At 54.7% G+C, this 27026-nt stretch overlaps 1 protein-coding gene across 1 annotated transcript in view; it reads left to right on the top strand.

Annotated features, from left to right (window-relative positions):
• Nucleotides 1–26764, top strand: part of DKK3 (dickkopf Wnt signaling pathway inhibitor 3) — a 44865-nt gene extending 18101 nt beyond the window's left edge. Inside the window, exons 5-8 of the mRNA XM_045796501.2 lie at nt 21900–21992; nt 23066–23210; nt 24166–24322; nt 25196–26764. Of these exons, the coding sequence (XP_045652457.1) occupies nt 21900–21992; nt 23066–23210; nt 24166–24322; nt 25196–25415 (615 nt within the window). The 3' untranslated portion in view covers nt 25416–26764. The remainder of the gene's footprint in view (nt 1–21899; nt 21993–23065; nt 23211–24165; nt 24323–25195) is intronic.
• Nucleotides 26765–27026: the final 262 nt, after the last annotated feature.

The following is a 27026-nucleotide window of genomic DNA, read 5'->3' as shown; positions in this document are numbered from 1 at the left end:
TCCTGGGCAGGAGGGCGGGTTGGACTGCAGAACCCAGAAGATCTGGGTTCTCTAAGCTTGACCTTCCTCGGCCCCGTACACACCCACCGAAGGCATAGCATCCCCGGGCCCCTCGGTGTTGCCCCATGGGACTTAGAGCTGTTGCAAACGTGCTGCTCTGTGCTGTCAGCTGTCAGGTCCTCTGTCTCTGACCCAGGAGTCTCATGGCTTCTGCTGCCATCCATGAAACCATGGAAGACTCACTTGTCAACTTGCACATTTCTCAGCAGGCTTCCCGGAAGAGGTGACGATGGAGCTGCATTTCGAGTGATGTCTAGAAATTCTCAATTGTGGGAAAGAAGGGCATTCCTTGCAGAAGCATTCTTGGTTCAAAGTCAAGGGGGCGTTTGGAAATAAGACCGTGTTTGAGGAACACTACATAGTTGAGAGCGCCAGGGCCGGCTGTATGCTTGGGGATGCAGCAGAGGAGGCTGGCTGGGGAGGGGCAGAAATTAGATCAGCAAGGGCTTCAAGAGTCCAGCCAAGGAATTAGAAATACGTGTTGGGCTAGTGACATCCTGCGTCTGAAACATTCGACATGCCCTGTACTGTCTGTACGGTATTCTGAGGCACCACACGATCCCCAGGGGAAAGAACCACGAAGACAGGGTAGAGATGTGGACACGCTGGTGGGGACAGGGTTTTGCTTAATCCTGCTGAAGTTCAAGGTCTGAGTCCCTTGTGCCCTACAAAATGTCTCAGAGATTGGAATCTGGAAATTTTTACTTAGAAGCGGAACAGTCTGCTTTTGCTTCGTGCCACTAGCTAAGTGACAGCGATTTAATTTGAAATCTCAGGAGGCTGATGGCATCTGCTGCAGAACAAGCTGATTTCTGGGGTTTCCGAGTAGCCTGAGCATGGCGGGGGCCGAAGAGCGCCCCACGCAGGTGTGTGGCTGTCCGCCACTGCTGGGACCTGAGGAGCCCCGAGCAGCCTGGGCCACATTCACCACGGAGCCTTTGCCTCCTGGCTGTAAGATGTGTGGCTCTGCGCTTCCTGGCCCCTACGCATGATTCTGAAAACCCCACAGGGCTCATGAGTCCATTTTGTTTTGTTTTAAAAATAACATCGAGGAAAAAAAAATAGTATCAAAAGCCACAACATCCCACCATATTCCCGCATTTAATACGTACGGCTCAGAAAGTGACCATATTAACCAGCCCTTCTCCAGATTCACCTCTTTCTCATGTTCAGGGTAAATCCTGGTTCAGGCCAACCTGTCACTGCTGTGATGTAGTGAGTGCCCGCTAATAATTAATGACCGTAATGACGTTAATAGTAAGAGACGATGATGAAGGTAGGAGCTGCCATTTGTGGGGTCTGACCAGCTGCCCCTCCCATGACCCGTGTGGCAACAGTACAAGGCAGATACCCTGTTGACCCCTTTTATGGATGAAGTAACTGAGGCTCAGAGCAGTTGTACAACAGAGCTACGTGGGCAGAGCCAGTACTAAAAGAAAAAAGCAAAACAAATCGCTTAGGTCTTGTTGATTTCTAAACGCCCAAAACCCATGTTCTTAATGGAACATTTTAAAAAAATTGTGGTAAAATATATACAACTTCAAACTGGTCATCCCAGCCAGGTTGGTGTATATGTTCAGCAGTAAGTACATTCACGTCTCCAGAAATCTTTTCATCTTGCAGAATTGAAACCCTATACCCCTGAAACTCTAACTCCCTACGGCCACCCTCCCACGTTCTGTCTCATGAATTTGTCTGCTCCAGGGACCGCATATGAGTGGAATCCTGCAGTATTTGTTTTTCTGTGACTGGCTTATTTCACTTAGCGTAATGTCCTCAGGGCTCATCTGTGTGATAGCGCGCGTCTGAATTTCTTCCCTCTTTCATGTTGAAGAATATTGCATTGTATGCAGGCGCCCCGTTCCGCTTCCATTCATTTGTCGGTGGACACGTGGGTTCCGTCTACCTCTCGCTATTGTAAATAACGCTGCTATGAACATGGATGTGCAGAGACATCTTTGAGTCCCTGATTTCAGTTCCTTTGGGTATAAACCCAGGAATGGAATTGCTGGGTCATACCGTAATTCTGCGTTTAATTTTTTGAGGAACCTTTGTGCTGTTTCCCATAGCAGCTGCCCTGGGTACATTCCCACCAGTGGAGCACGAGGTGGGACATTTTTTTTGCCTCTTGGTTTCTGTGACTGTAGGCTCTAGGGGACCCAAGGGCCCAGTTTGAGCCGAAGGGCCGGACAAAAATCTCCGGGCTCTGCTGCCCTTGGTCAGGGCAGTGCCTTCCCAGCGGTGACGCCAGCGGCTGCCTCTGCCATATGGAAGCCCCAGCTTCAAGGGGCATCTTTGAGGTGTAATGCCACCACTACCCAGAGGTCCTCACCTTTGCCCCCAGCCGCTGACCCCAGGCTGGCTGTACGCAGCAGGCTCAGGCTACATCTTGGAGATTCAGCTCTGGGATCCAAAGATGGGATTTTCTTGACCATTTGCAATCTGTCCTTTCCACGCCCTCCTTTATAGGACCTCCCCCACCGTGGTCTCCTAAAAGAATCACGGAGGCTTTCAGAGGCCTCCCACTTTCCTGATGGGACACTGCAACTCCTGGGGGCCAGGTGGGGGCTCTGACTTTCAGGGAGAAGGTTTTGTGGTGGTGGCAATGTTTTAAATCCCACTGGTGTAGGCTGGGCTTCCTGGGACGAGGGCCAGAGGACAGGGCCAGCAGAGGCCTTGGTCAAGCCCTGTCCTCCTCTGGCTCACAGGTAGAGCCAGTGAAAGGGACCTGGGTGAGGATGGGGACTCACCGTCACACCCCACATCTGGTGAGCTTCGCTGGTCTCCCTCAGGCAGGAACGTCTGCTCGCGGTGCCACATCCTTCAGACTGTAGGAGAAATGGGGACGGGGCCACGGAAATGTTTGCGCAGACGTCGTCTAGCCCTGCTGTCAGTTTCAGTTTTCACCTCCACTTCCTGGAAGAGGAAGAATAAACAAGACTTTTGGGTGCATTTAGGGGAGCACAGCGCAGTGGGATTTGGAGTCTGAAGTACCCCAGGGTGGAATCCCCGCTCCTTGGGGAGTTTTCCTCACTGCTCTGAGCACTGGTCCCTGCTCTGTGGGAGGAGGATGTAGTGACCGCCCCAAGGGTGTTTTCGAAGTAAGAGACAATGTGTGCAAAGCATCTGGTACTTAATAGCTGCTTAGTAAATGTAAATTCCTCTTTCGGCTTTCCCCGGCCCAGGGGGCAGGAGGCAGTAGCTTCCTAAATTTGAGTGTGACAAATCAGTAAATGTGTTTATTTTGTTGTAAGGTTACCATCACTGGAAACACAGTAATTGAGAAAATTTCTCAGGTGATGGCCACTGAGGTGCTAGACAAAGCAGCTCTAAAAGCTGGTGTTGGTGAAATAGTCCTCGTGCCAAAGATAAAGCAGTACTGCACTGAGTCAGCAGACTTCCCAGGGACCTTGAGCTCCTCAAGACCAGGGATGAAAGCCCGCCCCCCACCGCCGTGACTATGGCAACCGTGGCTAATCAATAGCAGTCCTTTCCTAATGAGCCCAGACTGGGCCTCAGAGCTTGAGACAGCCCAGCCCTTCCAGCAGCCACCGGTAGTCAGTTGGAAGAGCGCTGTACTTAAAATCCATTTCTCATCCCTGCTCTAGACCAAACCTCATTTTACAAATGAGAAAGCAGAGATGAGTTTTCTTCAAATCACGCAGCTTTTGGAGTTGGGACTTTCCGTCCAGTTCAGTGGGCCTGGCGTTCCCTATCCCTGAAGCAGGGTCTCGGGGCCACTGTTCCTGTGACCTTTCCTAAGGTTAGTAACAGAGAAGGTGGTCTGCCTAACGCTGAGAAAGAGGACCAGTGGGGAAGGGTCTTCTCAGGCCCAGGGAGAAAAATCAGAAGTTCGTCAAGTGGCAGCCTGGAGAAAGGTCTAGAAGACCGTGAGCCCTGGGAAGGAAGGGGTCTTGTCAGGTTCACCTCTGTACTGACAAGGGATAGGCACTTAGTAGTGGAGTAAACAGATTTGGGGATGAAAGCTGTCTGACCAAGGAGTAACTCGGGGAAATGTGAGCAGGAGCAGAAACCCTTGGAGATAAGGTTCTCACATGCAGATGACCCCTCTGTTGTCTTGCTCTCGTGCGTTTGTCTGCATTATTCAACACCTCCTGTTTGTTGGGCTGCTTCCCAGGAGTTTTACCTGTTTTACTTTCTAATCCTCACAACCCTGAGAAGTAGATACGATTTTACAGAAGAGGACGCCAGAGTTTCGAGAAGCTAAATTCCCGAGGTCATGCTAGATGGTTGTTTGAATGGTAGAATTGGACTGGGGACCCAGGCATAAATTTTGGCCTTTTCAATCAAAAGACATATTTCTGATAAAGTCACGAATGTTTGCAACCCTGGTTCCAGGTGCTTTTGAAGAGGTTGTCGTGACCCGTCCACCTCTCATTACATTCTTGTCATTTATATCGAGTCATTAAACTCCCCCTACCTCCCTGCCCCGAGTGCCACAAATGAAAAACCAGAATCACCAAAGGAAAGCTCCGTGGCAGTGGACGCTGGAATCTTTTCTCCGGGGAAGGCAGAGCCCCCTGGGGTCACCGGCAGAGAAGGGCAGAGGAGGGTGTTCAGGAAACCGTGGAATCTCTCACCCACTTTCTTTAGTTCTTGCCACCCACCGGGGGTGAGGCCCGCTGCCACTGAAGAGGAGCATTCGAAACACTGGAGAAAAGCATTTTAAGTGGGTGGCGTGTGCCCATATCTGAAGTTGGCCGCTGGCACATCTCAATGATGTGATGCGGAAAATACAGCCACAGGAAACAGCCCGAATTTTCCATGGTCTCATGACTCAGGGCTTTGCTGAAGAGCGAGCAGGCACGAAGGGCAGGAAGAGCCCACCACCTCTGCCTTGTGAGTAGTGGTCGGGATGGAAAATGTCCCGGCTGGAAGACAGAGGAGGGTCTGCACGCGAGGCCCTTGCGTTCCTGGGAGGCTTGAGGTGCACGGAGGCCAGCAGCCTCCATCCTTCTCAAGCCCTGGAAGCCGAGGGTTGTAGGCTCAGCCCCATATGCACAAATTTCCCTACCCAGCACCCCCTTGCTTTTTCCATTGCTTCCGGGGCCCCCTCCCACCCCCCAACAACATCTATGGGGACCTCCTTCCCCGGAGAGAACACACACCCTGCAGCAGAAAGGCCAATAGTCCTATTCAGTGCCTGCCTGGCAGAGCTACTCCCCTCCCCCTCCAAGAGCTTTGCTAAGATTTGAAGGGTGAAGGGAAAAAGAATATTCGCTGAGCACCTACTATGTGCCAAGTACTGTGTGACCATTTCATATAAGCTCTTCTCCTTAGCTCTTACCAAATCTACCTAAAACAGGAGACGCTGGCCCTGTTTTAAAGACAAGGAAGCCCAGGGGTGCCTGGGTGGCTCAGTCAGTTAAGGATCTGCCTTCAGATCAGGTCATGATCTATGGGTCCTGGGATCAAGCCCCACATCAGGCTTCCTGCTCAGCGGGGAGCCTGCTTCTCCCTCTGACCACCCCCACCCTTGCACATGCGTGCTGTCTCTCTCTCAAATAAATAAATAAAATCTTTAAAATAAATAAATAAAGACCAGGAAGCACAGAGTGACCTCCCGAGGTCACACAGCATGTAAGAGGCAGAGCTGGGATTTGGAAGTAAGTCTGCTTTACTCCAAAGCCTAGCCTCCTCCCGTACAGCACTACATTACAGAAGGGTCAGATGGGCGGTCACCTGCGGTGATGGAGCGTCGGGCACATGCCCCGATAGGTGGCCACAGTTGCCACCCTTCATCTTCCTGTGGCCCGGTGATGGTCAGGGACTTACCCAGGCTTGCCCTGCAAGGAGGAATGAGGAAGGAAGCAGATCCAGGGAGAGTAACCAGGGGGTGCGGAGTGGGTCCCTCCAGAGCTGGGGCCTGGCTCTCAGCTTGGCGTGGCTGGACTCCTTGGGGCCAGCACCTCATTGTGAGGATGGGTGGCTCCGGGGTGTCTGAGGCAGGAAACGTGGGTGTGCCGGGACCACCTTCCACACAGCTACGGCTTTCCCGCTCCCCCGCCAGCCCACCGAACGGAAGCACCAGAAGACGTGGCCACTTGCAAGCGCGAGGAGGCCAAAGCATGTGTTTTTTCCACACCTGAAACATATTAAGGCCTTTTCCAGGCTCATTAACGTAAATGGTTCGACTTGGAAGGTTTAACAATCCCACAAGTCCCTTTTGCAGCCCTCTCGGTGGTAGAACTTTGTGGGTAGTGTCGGGAGGAGAGAGGATGATTGCTAAGGGCAGGAAAGAGGCCAGGACTGCAGGGTTTGGAAGCACGTTCAAGGCCCAGGGTGAATGCCAGCCTGGCTCCCCCATCCAGTGGCCTGGCAGAGGGCTGGGGAAGTGAATTTTTTCTACACGGGGGAAACAATTTTGTGTTTGTTTCGTGTTGCTTTAAATTTTCTTTTTTTCCTGTTTTTTAATTTTTTAATTTTTTTTAGTTGAAAGAATTCTTTGAGATGTAGTTTTAAAAGAGGGCATGAGATTGGAGGCACCAAGCAGCGGTTTTTAACCTTGGCGATGCCTGAGAATCACCTCCTTAACCTGCATAGAACTCCTGGAAAAGAAATCCGCATCTGTCTTCACTGACTTTGAAATTAAAGTGGCGCTTCCTTCAGTCTTGAGTGCGGGCAACAAAGCGCAGTGTGTTAGCGGTGCCGTCGTTATCAATACCAGTCTCCCGGTGTCCTCCTGCTGCAGATGTCGTAAAACAGCATCTGCGCTCGTCACTGCTTAGAAGTCGAGGTCGTCGTCAGGCCTGTTGGGAGGTCTTACTATGCAGTGTGTTAGTGAAGAAACTCCTAACACTGTATCTCAGAATTCTTTGGTAATTGTATTTCAGTCCGTTTTCTTTGTAAGCTTCTGTGTTTCCTCTGTTCGCCTAAATGCGTTATTCTGAGCCGGATTCCATAGGCTTCATTTAGCTGCCATAGGAGTCCATGGCACAAAAAAGGTGAAGACCCCTTGGTTTTGTTGTTGTTTGTTTGTTTTTAGAGAAAGAGAGCGATGAGCAGAGGGAGAGGGAGAAACAGGCTCCCCACTGAGCAGGGAGCCCAGTGCGGGACTCGATCCCAGGATCCCGAGATCATGACCTGAGCCGAAGGCAGATGTTCAACCAGCTGAGCCACCCAGGTGCCCCCCCTTGATTTGAAAAAGGCCAGTGGCCAGGGCCCACACTGGGGCCTCTGAGTCATTTGGATTTAGACATGGCCTCTCAGGCAGAGCCGTTGTTGAAGGGGATCCGTCTGTGCATTTCCTGGAACGAAATCCCCACCATTGTTGCTGGGACCTGACCCCCCATCTCAGAGCAATGCCAGCCTCCATTCAGGTGGCTTGAATCCTAAAGAGCACGAAGACCCATTCGCAGGACCCTGAAGCGTGAACAAATCCTGGTCGCCCACATTGTGGGGGCTCTTGAAGATGCTGGCATGGCGGCCCATCTCCGATGGAGGAGTGTGCAAACTCTCAGACCTGCTGTTGTCACCTGTGCGGCCCGGATGGAAGCCTGTAGACTCTTGCTGCTCAGGACTCCGGCAGAGGTCAGCCTCCCTCTGGGAAGGCTGGAGGCCTTTGTCGCCGCTCGGCGGGTGAACCGCCTCCTGAAGTCTCTCCTGACCTCCGGCTCCGTCTGAGGCCTGTTGCGCTGCTGGCTCAGCTCGAGGATACGGAGAAGGTGTCCAGCTGGAGGATCTCCATGTGTCAGGAGGATCACCGCACCACTGTTTCTCAGGGGAGACCGCCCTCGCTCCCCTGAAGACTCCAGCCCCACGCCTGTGGGATGGACAAGAAGAGAAGAAAGCTGAGCTAGTCTTCACCACGGTTCTCTCCAGTACGTGTGCTCAGGGGCCGGGTCTCAGAACACCAGACTCTGAGAAACTAGGTCTTGTCTGGGCTCCATCTCCAAGGGCTAAGAGTAAGAAGGGACATGACACGTTTATTACTTTCTTCCCTAGGCAAAGAAAAACATCATGAAGGGACTGGGTTGGGCTGAGTCAGCTCACTGACTCATATGAAAAGAGTAAACAGGATACCAACTGAGTAAATTCTTTGAAACTCTATCCATCCCCAGTGATGGGGGAAGAGTGGTGCACGTACCCGAGATGTCACTGAGCAGTAGGGACACTCGCAGAACCAAGTCAGCTGTTTGTAATTACTGAAGAGCACAGCCGATCCCTGCACCCTGCCCTGGTCCTACTCCTCATGTCCGACGTTATTCTTCCCCTTGAATGAACGAAGGAGTCACACAAGCAATCACATGAGCAGTACCAGGGTCAGTGAGCCCAGGTACATGACGGGACTGTGGTCAAGTGTAATCCTATTAATTGCTTTGTGGGAAGCAAGGTGATTTCATGAGGGGCTGTATAAGATTTCTGAGGGTGAGGACGCACAATGACGGCTACCCCATGAGGCCCAGACTGGGCCCCGCCCGCCATGGGCATGTGGGAACATCATCCTGGCCTGCAGCCCGGGTCTCCTCTCGTCACGCAAGTGCGAAGGCCCAGGACGCCGCTGCCCAGGCAGCAGCTCTGCTGTCCTTCGAGGCTGAACGCCATTTGTCGGGGGCAGACGCCAGCACCAAGGGCAACTCCGATTCTGGTTGTACGTGTCACAAAAAGTGGCCGAGGCCTGGCGGGACTGGAGGCAAAGGGAGGCCGCATGGGAGCCGGACAGCTGCTTCAGTTCAGAACTAGAAAAGGAGGCATTGGAAGGCGATGGAGGTTTGCCTGAGGTAGCTGAGTTTGTAGAGGACAGGCCAGGAGGGGTAAAGCAGCTGCAGCCCTTCAGAGCAGTGGCGAAAAGCTTGTGAGAAACAGGAACCAGGACCTGCCTTCCCATAGACGTTCGTGTCCTGGCTCCCCAGGGCCGTCTCCCAGGAGACCTAGCTGTGCTATCCCCGATCCCTCTCCCCACCCCCGGAGGGCTGGCGGCAATTCTGTATCTCCTTCCAGGCGCTTCCCTGACACATGGTGGTCAAGGAGTGCTGTTGGCTCCTCAGACACAGCAGGACCCTGGAGGGCCCCCCGTCACTGCCCAGACATCGCTTCTGACACCCACCATTCATTGCCCAGATCATTTGTTTTAAAAGACAGAAAGCATAAAGACCCTCATCATGGACCTCTCTTCCAGCACCACGGGGTCAAGACTAGTATTGGGGGTGGCCTCTTCCTCAGAGACTAATCAGGACCCCAAGGGGCACCCCAGAGACTCAACATCAACATGGATTGGTATTTTATGAAAAATCACTGGAATCCCTAGAAATGCTAGCGCTGCTGGACTTTTAAACGGTGAGCGGAGTCATCCGGCCAAGGAAAATGGCATCGAACCTGCTTGGCCGGGAGGGCAGCCAAGGGCCACAGAGGCTGTAGAGTAGCCGAGGCTGGAGAGGGCCAAAGTGGAGACGGAAGCTTCATACCATCAGCCACCAAGCTCTACGGCGAGGAAGCAGGGCATGTGGAATCGGCCGCCTGGCTCTGAATGGCAGCTTGAGATCGCTGAGGGCCACAGCCTGCCGTGCTCCTTAGTGGCCTACCCGCCTGGGAGCGGGCCCGGCAGAGGCACCAGCAACTCTGGGAAACACTGCTCCGGTTAACTCTTCCCCCACACCCAGTGGTGCAGAGCAGCCATTTTGTTATGCTCATGGATGAAGGGTCGGGAATTCGGAAAAGGTACGGTGGGGAGGCTTCATCTCTGCTCTACAGTCTATGAGCTCAGACTTGAAGCCAGGGGTGACTCAGGGACGAAGGCCAGAAGCATCGAGTGTCTCTTTGCACTCAGGGTCCAGCTGGGACCCTAGCTGAGGCTGCCAGTCTCTCCATGCAGCCCGGGCCTCCTCCCAGCATGGAGGCTTGGTTCAGAGAACCCCTCATGATGGAAAGAGCCAACCGGAAGCTACACTGCCTCTTAGGACCCAGCCTTGAAAGGCGCACAGTGTCACCCCCTCCACCTTCAGTGGATTTGAGCTAGAGCTTGTGTGTTCTCGGGGGGCGAGGATGGGATGATTAGGTGTTGGGTACGCTGCCCTTCCAGTTTCTCCTACTTCTTATTTCTAGAAACGATCCCTGGGTCCAAAGATGCTGTAAGTGCTCTGGGTGAGAAGATGCCAGGGCCTCATGTGCAGGCCTCAGGGGGCTTTGAGGACTGAGGCATTTCCCAGCTTGGGTTGCCTGGCGACACAGATGACCAAGCAGCCAAGGGTCACCTTGGCCTACCCAGCAGAGAGAAAAGGTCCCCCCCTACAACCTGAATCTTGGCTTTTGCATGGTGGGTCTTGACAAGTCTTATAAACCTCCATTGGTTCTTTGAGGCCAAATGCCTTCTTCTCTTCACCCAGTTTCTACTGGGGTAGATACGGAGGGCTGGGGGCACCAAGGAGACTAGTGCTAGCTGCCCAGGGCGAGAGTCGGGGAGGGCTTCATTGAAGAGGAGACATTTGTGCTGCTCCTCAAAGATGAACCAGTGAGGGCATTCTAGAAGTAGAAACTAAGATTGGATCTTAGGGGGTGGTGAGGAACTCCAACAGGAAAGCAGGGTGGGAACTGACCTCCTTGGCTGACCTGAACCTACAGGCTCTGTACGCCATGCAGAGAGTGGACTCCAGGTCATGGTTGGCAGGGAAGATGGAGAGAGTGAGTTGCAAGGTAGAGTGTCCTCAGGGTGGAGGCCTTGTGAGGACTCACAACCTTTGTGAATTTGCTAGAATCCAGGACACCTGAGCCCTGTAGATCCAGAGACTTGGCATTCTTGGCCCTCTTGCCAACTATATGCAGACCTCACTGATGCATAAACCAAAAAGCAAGGATAATAATTTGCAAGAGTGAGGAGCGCCTCTTTCCAGTGACAGAAATGTTGCCACCCCACCCAGGACACCGCCTGCCTGGTGCCAAGGTCCTGGGGAGCTGAAGGTAGCTGGTAAGAATCCCAGCCACGGGAGGTTGGTACTGTGTAGGGCAATTCATGGGTTCTAGGCTTTCCTCCTGCATCCGGAGGAGAGAGCTCCCCACTGCCTGAAGCCCAGGTCACTGGGGGACACACCTGTGTTCTGACTCACTCCCACCTTGTCACATTCTTTTATTATGCTTGTGTCACAGGTGCTGCTGGCCGTTCAGGGGCCTGGAGGGCCTCCTGTCTCCTCCATTAGGTGTTGATTGAATTAGTCTGACCTCAGCTTTTCGAGGGCTCTGCTGCTGGAGCAGCTTTCAGAACAACATGAGTAGGGACGTGCGTAATCAGGTCTGTGTTCTGGGAAGACAGTTGAGGCTGCAACAGAAGCCCGGTGGAGAGGCTGGCGACCAGCCTCTTTGCTACCACAGTGGTGCTAAGAGTGAGGTGTGACCTCAGCCGGTTGAGGGGGGAGCTCTGTGAGGCTGGCCGAGCCCTTCCCCCCGGGAGTCTGAGAGTGAGCCCCACTCTCCCAATTTCCAGGCACTCGCAGGAGCAGGGCAAGCATAGAGACCTCTGGGGGCAGGAGCTGGAAGGAATGAAGCCTGCTTTGTTTCTCCCCAGCATTCAGCCTCTCCTCCTGGGATCCAGTCCGGATTCAGTTCCTGGGAACCTGGCAAGCACCTGGCTCTCTGCCCATTACTGGAAGCATTTCTCCCAGAGTCCCCTGTGAGACCTCGGACTGGGCGGGTCACCGGCTCTCCTGGGCCGCATGCAGGGGCTGCAGCCACCATGGGCACGTGGGGCAGAGGCTCCTGCCAGGCCTCCACTTCCTGGACCTGGGGGCCATGGGGCCCCCAGGGGGTGGAACCCACTAGGAGAGCTGGGCCGTACTCCCCTGTGGATGGGAGGAGACTGAGCAGCCAGGACAGTTGGGGTTCACTTGCACGATTTGTGCCTTTCCTAGTACCTGGGATTCTGTCCCTCTTCCTTTGCTGCTCTTCTTACCCCTCGGGGAAATGCTCGTGGGCAGAGGGCAGGGCCTGCTGGGAAGGCCAAGGCCCTGCAGGATGGCCCGGGGCAGGTTTCTGGATCCCGGCTCCCACTGGCCGTCTGACCTAGCGAGCAGCCAGCGGGTCTGGGTTCACATGCCAGCTCTGCGGCTCAATTGCTGTGACTTTGGGCAAGTTACTTGAGTTTTCTGTGCTTCCGTTTCCTCATCTACCCAATAGAAAGCAATAATAATAGTGCCTCTCTCTCGGATTGTTGTGAAGGTTGCAGGAATTAGTGCTCAGGTTGTAGGACAGCTCTGGAAGACAGGGAACAGGACCTAAGCTTTGACTGTTGGGACTGTTTCATTATTATAATCACTCTCATCCTAGGGAATCCAGAGGCCTTTCCTCCAAGTACAGAAGCCGTGCCTGCACACACGGACCCTCTGGGTGGTCTTCTGCTCCCAGCTGAGGGCCCAGAGTCCAGAGTGGCCTCCCTGATGTCCTTGTTGGCTTGTCTTCATGGGTATCTCTGTGGTCACTGGTCCTTCCTCTTCAACCTCCTGCCCAAGGCCAGTCTCACTCTCTGTCTTCCAAGAAACACTCCTGTTGAATCTTGTTGATAGATTTGGCAGACAAAACATAAGATGTCTTGTATCATACTAAACTAATTTTTTGAAAAGATATTATTTGTTTGAGATAGAGTGAGAGTGAGCAAGAGAGAGAAATAGAGACAGAAAGAAAGTGAGAGAGAGCACAGGGGAGTGGGCAGAGGGAGAGGGAGAAGCAGGCTCCCCACCGAGGAGGGGGCTCGACTCGGGACTCCATCCCAGGACCCTGGGATCATGACCTGAGCCGAAGGCAGACGCTTCACCAACTGAGCCATCCCAGCTCCCCTAATAATTTTTAATATAAGTCTGTGCCATGCACTATTTGGGTCATAGTATACTAAAATATTTTTCATTTATCTGAAATTCAAATTTCACTGGGCATCCTGTATTTTTATTTGCTAACCCCGGGAGTCCTACTGTGAGGCCCCAAAACTGAGGGACCTCATGCAAGTCCAAACAAGGAGTCAGTGGGGGGGCAGTCAGGACGGGGTCCTTTCCTCATACTGGAGACTGGAGGTGCTCCGATCTGGGTGCTGTGACACCGTTGGTGCTTTGGGACCCCAAGTTCCTGGCAGGCTCCTGATGACTTGAGCAGCAGGCATCTTGTGCAGGCGGAGAGCTGACTGCGTCCTAGGCGTGTTTGGCAAAGGGCAGACCCAGGTGGTTCCACTCCATTGTCTGTGGGGGACCTGGGCAGTGGGGACTGTGCAGACCCCAAGACCTCAGAAATGGTGGGGGCTGGAAAGGGCTCCCTGCCCTGTTTCTAAGGTAGGTGGGGCAACGGTGTTCATTAGGTTAGGGAGGACTTGAGCACATGGAGCAATTTTCTTTGGAATTAAATACGGGCGTGACTTTGACAGGGGAAACCTCACTCAGGCCTAAGGAATGTGTTGGGAAGTTGTGAACGTGGGGCTGGCCCTCTCTGTAGGCTGGCACGAGGACAGGATCCCGGGAGGAGGAAACAGGCTTTTGTCTGGAACACCCCGTCTCCATCCCTGAAGACACTGGGTGGTGTGAAGGCTGGCGCAGGGAGGGGGCTGCCAGAGGGCGCAGTCGGGTGGGGGCCGAGACAGGCGGTGGGGGAGGGGCAGGAGGAGAGGGAGAACTCCGGGACGATTTCCCAAAGGATCCAAGGCACTAAAGGGTCTGGAGCGGGTGTTCTCTTTACCTGTGTGCCACCCTAGCGGGGGGAGGCACGCTCCCCTTTTACAGGCTGGGTGACCTGGGGAAGGAAGAATTGGCGAGCGGCCCCTGGGACCCAAGCTGCCGCAGACATCAGAACTTCAGATAGCTGCCATCAGCTCCTGGCTCCTGTCTGGGTTTTTCCATAGGGCTGGCTCTGCTTCGTGGGTCCGGCCAGAACTCCTGGTGAGGTTTGGGGCCCCTACCTGTCCTGAGCTGGCTGAAAGTTTCCAGTGCAGGATCCAGGAGAGGCGAGGGAGGGGGGCACCCTGCTGTGTTCGAGACAAATGTGCATCTTGCACGTTCCTGCCACTCGCCTGGTTTTAAGGTCAAAAAAAGGCTGAGGAAGGAAAACCTGACTTGGAAATCTCGTGCAATGAAGGGGAGGCTTCCTGCTTTCGCTCAGCACCTCTCCTAGCCTCGCAGCAGGGCCCAGCCTCGGGGACCCTGCCCTCCTGCAGAAACAGCACCTGGGCCCCCAGCAGGCCTGCTCCCCGGGGTCTGACCTGTCTCCATAGAGCACTGGGTTGGGCTTGAGCGCTGGCCTTGCCACTTCTTCCCCATGACCTTGAAGAGTGATTTCATCTCACTGCCTTGGTTTCCTTGTCCATAAAATGGGGCTCCTCTTGTTCAGTTTGGAAGACAGCGAGGGTAGATGATGGACGGCAGGGTGCCTGGCGCTCACGGGCGGTTGAGTGTGTTGTTTTTCCTGGCACGTCTGCTCTTCCCCCTTGGTCATATGCGAGTCCTGGGCCTCCTCCAGTTCCACGTGACTGTCGTCCCCCCTCCTTCCCTCAGAGCGGAGGGCTCCAGGGTGAAGCAGGAGGTGGGCTTGTGGGGAAGGGTGAGGAACCCTGGCTTGATCTGATATTCTGGGCCATTTCAGTAGAAAAGGTATTCCGTTAATAGGACGAAATCAGTGGTTAAGTGTCTGTCCGCCTTTGGCTCAGGTCATGATCCCAGGGTCCTGGGATGGAGCCCCGCACAGGTCTCCTTGCTCCATGGGGAGCCTGCTTCTCCTTCTCCCTCTGCCTGCTGCCCCCCCCACCCCCCTCCCCCGGCTTGTGGTCTGTCTCTCTCCGACAAATGAATAAATAAAATCTTTATTAAAAAAATAGGACGAAATCCACTGGGTCAAGCTGAAGCTCGGAAGGTTGTTCAGGCCTTTCCATGGGCACTTGAAAGCTCCTGCTGTGAGCGAGCACTGCAGAGAGAGGGGCGCCCTGGGGTTAAGTCCTGGGGCCAGAGGCTGTTCTCCGGGCAGGTACCTATCATCCCTTCTCATCTGTGCAACCACCACAGGAAGTTCTCATTTTACAGATAAGGAAACAGGCACAGAGAGGCTCCGTCATTTGCCCAAGATCACCCAGCTTGTAAGTGAACCCATATTCGAGCCCCAAACCTGTGTCTGCCCCTCACGCTGCTCCAGGGACGCTTGGCGCCGGCCCGTGAGGGGTGGAGGGAAGAGGAGTAAGCCAGCAGTGTGGGGAGTGCAGGGGCAGGGCTGGGGAGGGTGGTGTGGAAGCAGGCGCTCCCTGTGGGGACGGCTGTGCTGGGTGCTCAGGACCTTCTGGGGTTGGCAGCCCCCAGTCCTGGGCCAATCAGGATGACTGTTCCCACAGTCCACTCTTCTGTGTGGGACCATCTCTGCTCAGGAGGTGCGGGAGTCCGAGAATAGCCCCCCGTGCAGGAGGGACATCGTATATCTCACAGACACTACCGTCCGTCATCCCGGGAGCATTCAGGGGCACAGCCACCCCTGCTCAGGGCCAGAAAATGACCGTCCACCCAAACCTCAGTAAGAAGAGAGTGGGCCCGGGGTACCAGAGCCTAGACCTAGTGGGCCCGGGGTACCAGAGCCTCCATCAACCAGATGATGGAGGCTCAGCCAGGAAACCATGTTCTGGTCCCCGAGGTTCAGCACCCTTCAGAATGGGCCAGGGCTTCCTCACTGGCCTCCTCTCTGTCACCGCAGGGTGACGCCAAAGCTCAGGAACGGGCTGAATGTGGTGGAAGATCCAAACAGAGGAGATGGGGGCCGTCGCTGGCTGGGGGCAGGGCCTGTATTCGATTCCTGAGGTAACAGCACCTCAGACTGGATGACTCGTGTGTCTTCTCTTAACAGTTCTGGAGGCTGGGAGTCCACATCAAAGCAGGGTTGGTTCCTTCTGAGAGCCGCGAGGGAAGTTACACATCCAGGCCTCTCTCCTCAGCTTGTAGGCAGCTGTCTTCGCTCTGTCTTCACGTGGTCCTTCCTCCACGTGTGCCTATGTCCAAATTTCCCTTTTACCAGGACACCACGTCCGCTGTAATGACCTTGTCTTAAGTAATTCATCCACAAGAATCCTGTTTGTACCCTGGATTGGGGTGAGGTACTTGGGGTTAGGACTTCAACATATGAACCGTGAGGCATATAATTCAACCCACACCGGGCATTTGGAGGCAGCAGGGTGTGGTGGGAAGAGCGAGCCTTGGCGTGGGTGGGGGAGAAGTCTGAGGGACTTGGGTTTACATCTTAGCTTCTTAAACTCCCTTAGTGACCTTGGGCTCTGAGCCTGTTTCCTTATCTGCGAGTGGAGATTGAGAAAGTTCCTCTGCTCATTCCTCCCGTATCCTTCTAGTGAATGGCATCTGTGCGCCAGGCGCATGCTGGGGGCTATGTAGTGGGCGCTGACCTCACAGGGCCCCGGATAACCAGGGAACCCACTAAAGCTCCAGCAGGTGCAGACACACAGTAGGTGCTCTCTGAACGCCCCCCGTTGCCCCCTCCCCTCCAGCTGCAGCGTGCAAAGCTCTGAGGTGGGTGAGTTTCGGTTGGTGGAGGCCCCCCTTGGCCTCCATGTCATGTGTTCTATCCAGAGCCTTGGGCTTGAGTGGACACCACGGATGGCCCTGGCCCAGGAGGGGTCCACCCAGGTGGCCTTCTCCTTAGGGCCTCACGAGAACAAGACAGCCCGGGGTTCCCAAGCAGCGTGGGCAGTGCCCCTGGCCAGCGCAAGAAAGCGGTACAAGGGCCCTGGAGAAGCCGTGTGCCGCTCGCCCCACACGGGTGCTAAGGAAAGCCTGACAGGGCTCATGCTGTTTTCTCCCCACTGCTCTGGGCTTCTGTCTCCTCTGATAAACTCCGAACTGGAAAATCAAAGATGCAGAACGGCACCATTGCCATTTTCCACTATGTCATGATAGTGTCGAAGCACCAGGGCCCTTTTCAGGCCCAGCCTCCTGCCAAATCGCCAGCCCCACCTCGCACAGCCTCTGAACCGAGCCCTGCGGGGCCTCCGGCCAGAGCTTTCTAAATATAGCTTCCTCCTCCTCCAGACAACAAAGACAGATCCTCTGAATGGCTTCCGTCTGTCCTGACCGCTAGCCTCAAGGCTGTTTGTCAGCCTTCCCCAGCAGGACGGAGGGAGGAGCCGCCCAGACAGGGAGCCGCCAGGACTGGAGAGGAGGCCTGAAGCCCGGGCAGGGGGGACACTGAGGCCCAGATGCCTTGGCCATGGCCCTGTTGTTCCTGCCTCGTCGCTGGGGTTGTGTGGGGTCTGGGGCCCTGTCGCAGGTGGGCTCTGCTAAGCTGTGACCGAGGGCTAGGAGACTAGGCAGTGCGGAAGGAAGAGAAAAATGGTGCTCGTCTGAGGGGATTAGCGAGGACGTGTGCCGCGTGGCCGCCGCGCCGGGGCTGCGGCAGGACCCGTGGGTGGCTACGTGGCTCTGCAGGACGGGCCCTCGTCTGGCATCTCCCAACTGCTCTGTGGCACTCAGGGGACCCCTACAGTCGGCACTGGGCTGCGTCTTTAGTTTTGGAGTAGCACGGCGTCCCTCCCCCAGCCCTCACGGTCTCGGGGGTACCCCAAGCGCAGAGCCTCCACAGCCCTTTCAGTAGGGAAGCGGCCATCCTTCCGAACTCACCTCCTCGGCCGTCCTGTGCCCAGCGGGGTGCTGAGGCCCCTTTAAAACATCAGCCCAGATGGGAGCAGGTAAGAGAAGCTGGAAGTACTGAATAGAACAAAACCCTGGCTGTGTCAGCGCCAGTTCTGGCTGTGCTTGGGAGACACCAACCCACGTCCCACAGCCCCCACCCACTCCGTTCTGCTCACGGTAGGAAGACCTGATCTGTCCCCCAGGTCTCTAATGCCAGGAAAGGTGGGACCTTGTCTCTTGCAATTAAGGGGTGTTCAGAGGAGACCCAAAACTAACAACCTTATCATATGGAAAGCCTGGTCATCCTACAAGGAGAGGCCACTCTGCTCCAGGAACTTTACTCCTATTGGGCGTACAGGCCACTGCCCCTCAGTCTGACACTCTGCATAGAGATAAGTCAGGAGTAGATGTGAAATCCCCAAGTGTTGCCAGGGATAGAGACAGAGAGCTGCTGCTCCTGTGTAGACTGCCCTTCTGCTGACAGGTTGGTCCCCTGGCAGGGACGCTCCACGGGGATAAGGCTTTCTGTTGCTATGGCCACCGTGCATCCCAGGACACTAACTCAACACAACAGCCCTGTGAAGTCAGTCCTGTTATCACCCTCATTTTTTTTTTTTAAAGAGAGAGTGAGTGAGCTGGGGTGCGGAGGGGCTGGGCAGAGGGAGAGGGAGAGAATTTAATCAGGCTCCACACTAGGTTTGACCCAGGACTCGATCTCCTGACCCTGAGATCATGACCTGAGCCCAAATCAAGAGTTGGACGCTTAACCGACGGAGCCACCCAGGCGCCCCCACCCTCATTTTCAAAACCCCAAGGTCACACAGCTATTGACAAAACCAGGATTCAAAGTTTGTGCTCTTTTGGCCTCTGTGGTTTCTTCACACCTTGGAGTTCTGGGGTTTCCAGTGATGACAGTTCTAGAACATTTCTAGGGGCTACTGAGCCACATCCACAACAAACAGATGGCCGATGATCAGAACAAAAGCCCCAGGCTTCTCAGGGGGAAGTCATGCTGAACTGACGTACCAGAGCGCTAGGAGTTAGCAAAAACGTGTCCACAAAGCAAACCTAGGGTTTTAGCATATTGAGACTTTGCAAAAGTGTTTGGCAAGGTTCCGTGCCAAAAATGTTCTCATACCTAGAAGAAAATGAATTGCTTTGCAGGGAATGCTTCGTCATGGAGAATGGTAGACAGCAGTGCCTTGTAGGGATTGGTGCTTCTGTGGTCTTAGCGCATATCTTTTCTCATTTAAGATCTGGAAAAGAAGCGTATAGTGCAAATACGAAGTCTGTAGGATTCTTGGGAAATGAGAAGCCAAGTTGATGGAAGGTGTGTGTTTTTTGCTTTGGTTCCCTAATCCTTGCTAATGATTGTCATTTTGTTGGCTTGATTGCCACAGTGACCTACAAGTGGTTTCATCCATCCCACACTTAGCTCTCGTGTGCCCCTAGACGCCAGGCACCATGCTGGCCCAGACTCGGATCACACCTAGCTACTCTGCTTTTCACGGTGGGATTCTGTGTACTTCCACTTGCTTGTTTTCACTGAGTTACTGTAAACAGTACAATGTAAAGACCTACCTTATTCTTTTTCATGTCTGCCCAGTGGCGTTTCCCTGGAAAGTGACCACATACACCATCATTTAATCAGCTCCTGCTTGTTGGGCCTTTGCATTCTTTCTGGACTACAGTAAAGCAACAGTACAGCCTTAAACAGCCCTGTACTCAGATACTTGCCCGTCTGGACAAGTGTTTCTTTTTTTTTTTTTTTTTAAAGATTTTATGTATTTATTTGACAGAGATAGAGACAGCCGGTGAGAGAAGGAACACAAGCAGGGGGAGTGGGAGAGGAAGAAGCAGGCTCCCAGTGGAGGAGCCTGATGTGGGGCTTGATCCCAGAACGCCGGGATCACGCCCTGAGCCGAAGGCAGATGCTTAACCGCTGTGCCACCCAGGCGCCCCTGGACAAGTGTTTCTGAGGATAGTCACCTGGAAGGGAAACTACAGGGTCAGAGGAGATACACATTTCAGTTTTGTGGCAGCTACTGATGAATTGCCTGCAAAAAAAATATCTATTCAGTTTTAATTACCCCCAAAGCATCTGGCAATGCTAGTTCCTCGAATCCCTACCAATACTGGATATTACATTCGTTTCCTATTGCTGCTGTAACAACCTACCCTAAACTTAGTGGGTTTAAAACAAGACGCATTTGCCATCTTACAGTTCTGGAGGTCAGAAGTCCCATACGGGTCTCACCAGGCTGAAATCTGAAATCACAGTGTCAGCAGGACGGCCATCATTCTAGAGGCTCTAGGAGAGATTGTTCTTTAGCCCAAGGCCCCCTCCCATCTTCAAAACCAGCAACGTCCGGGGGCACCTGGGTGGCTCGGTTCCTTGAGCCTCCACGTCTTGGTTTCTGCTCAGGTCCTGATCTCAGAGTTGTGAGAGTGAGCCTGTGTCAAGCTCTGTGGTCAGTGAAGAGTCTGCTTGAGATTCTCTCTCTCCCTCTGCCCCTCCTCCCACTCTCTCTCTCAAACGAATAAATCTTTTAAAAAACCAAAAACCCAGCGAAGTCTGGAATCTCTCTCACATGGTATCACTCTGACACTGACTCTCTGCACCCCCTCCCATTTTCAGAGCCCCTTACAATCAGATCGGGCTCACCTGGATAATTAGGGTTTGCTCCTTATCAGGTCAGCTGACTAGCATCTTGAATTCCCCCTGTGACTTGAACTGCCCCTTACCTTGTCCCATGACGCGTCCACAGGGTCTAGGGAGACGGGTGCGGACATTTCGGGGGCGGGGCATTTCTCTGCCCGCTGCAGATACTATCAGCCTTTTTAGTGGTGTCCACTCTAAGTGAAAACATGGTCTTCTGCTCTTTCACGTTGCATTTTGTCAATTATTTGGTTAAACATCTTTTTCTGTGTGAAGAGGTGGAATGGTTTCTATTATCGTAAGTTGTTCGAGTCTTTCGAATCCTTTTTGTTGGACTGCATTTTTTTTTTTTTTGGTTGTTTTCAATTGAGTTATACATCCTTGAGGGCAAGGACTTTTTCATGTTCATGTTCACATCCCAGTGCCTGAAAATATGGCCAGATTCAGAGAAGCTCCTCAGTGCCTGTTGGCCTTCCCTCCCTCCCTCCCACCGCATTCTCTTGCCTTTCTGCTTTGGAAGAAGTGTCTGGACCTGGGGGCTTCCAGCTGAACTGAGTTGAGTGTGTGTAGAGGTCATGATGGTCTCTGGCTTACTGACTGCACCATGGACTTCTCAATCCATGATGGGCTCTGGGGTCAAACAGACTGAGTGTGCAGCCCTCTGCCCCTGGCTGGGCCTTTCTGGCATGCTGGCATTTTTGGGTTGCCGGTATGAGAACAGGACAAGCGTTGACCCCTTCTTTTGAGAGGAAGGGACCCTCTCGCTGAGCTGCCCCACCTTGCCGTGTTGAGGCCATGACAAGACCCACCACCAATGACCTGGCGTGGTGCAGCCCCAGGGGGGCTGGACACCCCTGATCTACCTGACTCTGCCCAACAGGCAGCAGGGAGACATTACTTTCCCCTGTCACTGACCTAGAAATGGAGGCTCAGAGAGACCAAGGGGCCTCCCAACATGGTATGGCTAGTTTGGGGTACGGGCAGTCTCCCCAACACCAGCCCTCTCCGTGGCCTCCCTCTCTCCTGCATTTCTCCAGCCTGATGGGCCGGCAGCCACGAGAAGTCACCTGGGCCGCAGCATCCATACCAGCCGCACCCCTGCCCCCTTTGGAAGCTAGCAGCTATCTTTGCCTGGCAGATCCAGACCCAGGACTGAGGAGGGGGGCCACAGGGAGCCCCTTCATGGTCAACAGCCTGGGCCCCAGCTGGTCCTGTGCAGCTGCCCCAGGGCTGGAGCTCATTAGCTCTTTTATTAACCCCGTCTGCTCATCTTGGAGACTGGCCCCGAGTCTCTGTGCTCCCCGCCCGGGATATGTGGCGGGGGGGCTGCACGCAGATGCCATTGTGTGAACTGGGTGGCATCCTGGAGGGCAGACGCCCAGGCGTGCTGTGCGGGTGAGCATGCTGCGTGGGCGAGCGGCTGAGGAGCTGGAGCCAGCAGGGCTTGGGAGGACGGGGAGTCTGGAGACCCTGCTGGAGCCCCCAGAGCCTGTGGGGCCTGGGATAAAGTGGGGCTTTGCCCTCCCAGGACACAGCGGTCTGCTGCTCCCCTTCCGCTGAGGCAGCCGCTCCCTCCGTCTCCGCAGGAGTGCATCATCGACGAGGACTGTGGGCCCACCAGGTATTGCCAGTTTGCCAGCTTCGAGTATACCTGCCAGCCTTGCCGGGACCAGCAGACAGTGAGTGTGCCCAGAGGCCTCTGCAGCTGGAGCACGGGGGCCGTGGGGGCTGGGCTGGGGCCAGAGAAGAGAACCGGGGCGAGACGGCCAGCGCCCCATGGTTCTCAGTTGGGCTTCCGGAAGCCTGCAGTGGGGCTCTTAACCCTGTCCATGCTGGGAAGAGCCTCTCCATGATGCCCACTGGGGCTGACTCCTGGAGTGACTAGGAAGCCATCTGCAGACGCGCCCTGCCCCTGGGGTGACCCATCCCCAGAGATAAGACCAGGGAAACCACTGTGGCCCCCACTCCCACCCTCCAGAGCTTTCTCCCCAGCTGCCCGGGGAAGGCAGAGGAAGGGCCAGGAGGAAGCCAGGGTATGGCCCCGAGAGACATTTCAGAGAAGCACGAAGCCAGGCAAGCGGAAACTCCCTCCACCCAACAGATGTTTTGGACAAAGCCATATGGGCTCATCGACTTCGCTTGTCCTTTTACATGATGAAGACAATAACACAGCATGATAACAAGCATGGAAGATAGAGGGCTGCTTCCTCCCTGTCCGTCCGGGGCCATCTGTGGTTGGGCAGCTGCAGTTGTCCCTCGCGCCTGCCATGTCGGAGTGTGGCTGCGGGGCGGACCCCCGGCCACGGCACCCACGGGCCGCCCCAGCCACCAGGCCTCCGGGCTTGGGCCTCGAGTTAGCTCTCAGAATCCGGCTGCTGCCTGCATCTGTGGGCCAGAAGCCTCCTTCCGTCCTGACCTAGAGAGCTAACAGCAGACAAGGCACAAGTCGGGGGGAAAACGGCAAAGACGCACTGCGTCCTTCGCGGAATCTCGAGTTGCGTGGGAAGACCCAGATACAGGACTCGCCTCGCGGGCCCCTTCCCAGTGTTCTGACCCCTCCCATCTCCGCCTCCTTGACTTCCCCTAGAAGCCCCACAAACCGAGGCCTCAGCCGTGGCCCCTGCCCAGTGTCATGAGAGCACGTGCTTAACCCACCTGTGGCATCTTCAGGCTTTCAGGGCTCGGAGCGGGGGCGGCTGGGTTCTCTCAGGAGCGCGAGCCGGCATGCCAGGGTTTGCCCACCTCCCTGCAGCTCTGTACCCGGGACAGCGAGTGCTGTGGAGACCAGCTGTGTGTTTGGGGTCACTGCACCAAAACAGCCACCAGAGGAGGCAACGGGACCATCTGTGACAACCAGAGGGACTGCCAGCCTGGGCTGTGCTGTGCCTTCCAGAGAGGTGGGTGGGCTCTCCGCCGAGTACGGGCAAGCCCTGTCCCAAGCTCCACCATACTAGGCTTCCTGGAGCCCCATCCGTGCCGAACACAGCTTTTCAGGGTCCCACCTCCTGGGCAGGCTCCCAGATGCTCACTCTGTGTATGTCCCAGCCCCACAAACCCCACTTGGAGTGGACCGCCATGTCTCTCTCTTTCTCTGTCCCCTGTTGACATCTAGAAAAGTTAAATTCCTTCAGGATGCATGAGCCAGGGCATTAGGAACACCCCCAGATGGGTGGGGTAGGAAGAACCCCTCTCCACTCTCAGCTCATTTCCCAGGCCCCGAAGGTAGCACCTGGCTCCGTCCTCTTTCTGAGGAGGCCCCTTCTATTCCCCTTCCATGCTCACTGCCGCTCCCACATGAGATTGCTCAGGCGCTCTTCCCTCCTGCCGTGTTTCTGAAAACCGCTCCCTTAGCTGCCTCCCCAGCTCAGCCTCTGCAGCCCCCAGCCCACCTGGTCCCTGCTGTCACAGCCATTTTCCCCGAAGTCAGCTCTCAGTGTAGCTCCGCGGGCAGCTGGGCCTGCTCTGTTCTGACTCCTCAGTCTGCCTTTCAAGGCCTTAGCCAGCGGCAGCTTCTCCATCCGCCTTCTCTCTCCAGGGCTCCCAGCCTTCCTGCCACGCCCAGCCCCAGGCCTTTATTAGTGTTGTGTCCCAGCCTCGAGTGCCTTTCTTATCCTCTTAATTTCTCCAGACCTTTGGCCTTAAAACCCAGCATAAGCCTGCGTCTCCACGCAGTCCTCCCTGAATACTTCACCCCTCCTGAGCCCATCCTACCATTGTTTCTTCTCATCTCACCTCTTCAATTTTAATCTCCACGTTGTGGTTGAGGGTGGAAGGTCGGGTCTGCCCCCCATTTCTCTGCTCCCTTCCGTCCTCGATGCTGGGCACCCAGGCATGACTCTCCTCTGGCCCCAGGTCTGCTGTTTCCTGTGTGCACACCCCTGCCTGTGGAGGGTGAGCTGTGCCATGACCCCGCCAGCCGGCTTCTGGACCTCATCACCTGGGAGTTAGAGCCTGATGGAGCTTTGGACCGATGCCCGTGCGCCAGTGGCCTTCTCTGCCAGCCTCACAGGTGAGGCCCCGCCTGCCCTCCCTATCAGAGGTCAAGAGCAGAGAGGGGCCACCCAGTGGGATCTCAGGAGCAGAGGGGTGATGTGGATTTAGTTTAGGGTAGGTTTAAGTGGAGGGGTCCTTGGGTCATCCAGATGGAGTCTAGCAGTCCGATCTATCAGTCTGGGGCTCAGGAGAAGGTGTGGCTGGGGATTTGGAGCTCCTCTGTGTGGTGGTTGAAGCCTCATGAGGAGGTGACCCAGGGAGAGGGAGTGGAGGCAGAAGAGCTGGGGGCTGAGATGGGAACCCAGGCCCTTCCCAGTGAAGGACACACTGAGGAAGAGTGGGCAGAGGTGACCGAGAAGGCACAGAGGCAGAAGGGAAACCAGGAGAGTGGGCCCCCAAATTGGGCACCGCTAAGAGTGTCCTAAGCTGCTGAGAGACCACGAAGCCTCGGAGGGGTGGCCTCCCTGCAGTCACTACTCACCTCCCTGCCCCCCCGCCCGGCCCCCGGCCGAATCCAGGGTGGCAGGGCAGACACAGAGGAGGCCCCAGGTGCCCACAGGTGCAGCAGATATGGCAGTTAGGCCCCCGCCCGACGTCAGGGGCTGCTCCCACCTGGAGGCTCAGATGTCAGGCGGCTGCGAGGGGCCGCAACTGCCGCAGACTCTCAGGCCCCGCCCCAGAGTCTCACGGGAAGACAGACCTCCGCGGGAGGTGGGGGGCCGCCCCCAGGCAGTGACCCTCCCTCAGCAATCTCTCTGAAGGTAAGACTCCACTGAGGCGTCAGAGGAGGTGTGAAGGAGAGCTCAAAGCGAGGGCCTCTGTCTCCAGCGCCGGCCTCCGCCATGTTGCGAGCCCTCCGTCAGCCCGCGCCCGTCCCGTCTCTCTGCAGCCACAGCCTGGTGTACGTGTGCAAGCCGGCCTTCCCTGGGAGCCCTGCTGAGGACGGAGAGAGCCTGGTGCCCAGAGAGTTCCCCGACGAGTACGAAGACGGCAGCTTCATCGAGGAGGTGCGCCAGGAGCTGGAGAACCTGGAGAGGAGCCTGTCTGTGGAGATGGCGATCGGGGAGCCCGGTGCTGCCTCGGAGCTGCCGGAAGGAGAAGAGATTTAGACGGAGGCCTGTATGCGGCTAGACGTGTGATAGAAAGAGCTAATTTATTTCCCCAGCTGTGTCCTCTAGGTGTGGGCTTACCGGGCTTTTCTCCATGACCTCTTCCCAGGACATTTCCCCTCTGGCTTAAAATGAGGTGCTGCGCATCTGGCCAGCTCCCCCGACTGCACACCATCCATCCCGGTTCCGTGCCTGGGAAAGGGGGGTGTGTGGGAGGGTGGAGGGCGGCTGAACTGGTCCAGGTTATTGGCCGCTTTGCCTCTGCTGGTTGGCACCTGGCACATTTCCTTTTTCCTACATCACCTTGAGAATCGTAGGAGGGCAGAGGATGGGAAAGGATGCAGATTTCCCCATGACGGGTTTTGGGGAAATGTGGACTCTTCTACATGTGGAGAAGACTGCCCTGCTTTGCAAACATAAACCTGGCGAAGCGTAACAAATGTATTTTCCATGTACTTCTTCCCGTGGGCGCAGGCAAGCTGTGCCTTCCGCTGCTGCAGGTGACGTGTTCTGCTCATCTGTGGTACGTGTCCCTGTCCTGTCAGCAGTGTTCCTCGGCTTCTACCTCTGTGCCGGGCAGCAGTTTCATACCCCTCACCACAGTCTGGCAAGGGGGGTGGCGGTCTCCCCCTATGTCAGCATCTTGGAGTCTCGGAGACATCAGGTTGCTTGCCCGAGTCACACAGCTCGTGAAGACGAGAGCAGGATTTCTCCCAGGTGTGATTCCCAGCGCATGCTTTCCCTACCCCTCCCTGCCAGCCACAGTGCCACCGACAGGACCCTCTAAAAGGAGGATGGATGGAAATTTTTCTTTCGAGGCATATCTGGAATTAAGGTCAATCTAGTTCACTGTAAGATTACACTTCTACTGTTAGACATCGCATTCTCCCTAGTGCCATCGTTCTAATAGAGGAACAAATGGTATTGACACTGCGCCCCTGTGGCAGTTAGTTATGGTAGTGACTTGGAAGGTACAGGATTCGTGCAGAATATATATATATATGTTAACTTGCCAGAAACAGTCCTTAAGTAATTGTAGGGCCAGGATTATAAATGAAATTTGCAAAATCACTTACCAGGAACTGAAGACCATTATCAACCACATGGAGAAAATGAAACAAAGCAAGGCTCTGTGAAATATGGTTGTAATATCCAAACTGAGAGCACTGGACTGTATGCTATTCCGTAAATGATATTTTCAGGTGCCATGGACTGTTTCTATCATGTATTCATCCAGAGTTACTAAATTTTAAAAATTGCACGATTGTATAAGCATGCTTTGAGTTTTAAATTATGTATAAATACCTTTGTTGCATTTAAAAATCAAGCATAAATCACTTAAACTACTCCTTTGTAGTTCTTGGACGTCTTTTTTCCTTTTGACTTTGAATAAGTGAAAAACACTTTTAGCCAGAAAATAAATATAAAATGGAAATGAACTGTATTGTTAAAACCAAAAAACCCAAAAAACTCTTCCACGTAAGTGAATTTTCCAGACAAGTGAAGCACATCTGTTTTAGCACCAAAATATTTTAGAAATGCTCACCATTTTTGTCAGGGATTAGTCTTAAGAGTGTGAATACTTCACTGTCTTCTGAAAGAGTAAATGGA

Source organism: Ursus americanus, chromosome 24 (assembly GCF_024610735.1).
Source record: "Ursus americanus isolate L20-20 chromosome 24, mUrsAme1.1.p, whole genome shotgun sequence".
Classification (NCBI taxonomy): Eukaryota; Metazoa; Chordata; class Mammalia; order Carnivora; family Ursidae; genus Ursus; species Ursus americanus.
This window is presented reverse-complemented; position numbering and strand designations above follow the sequence as displayed.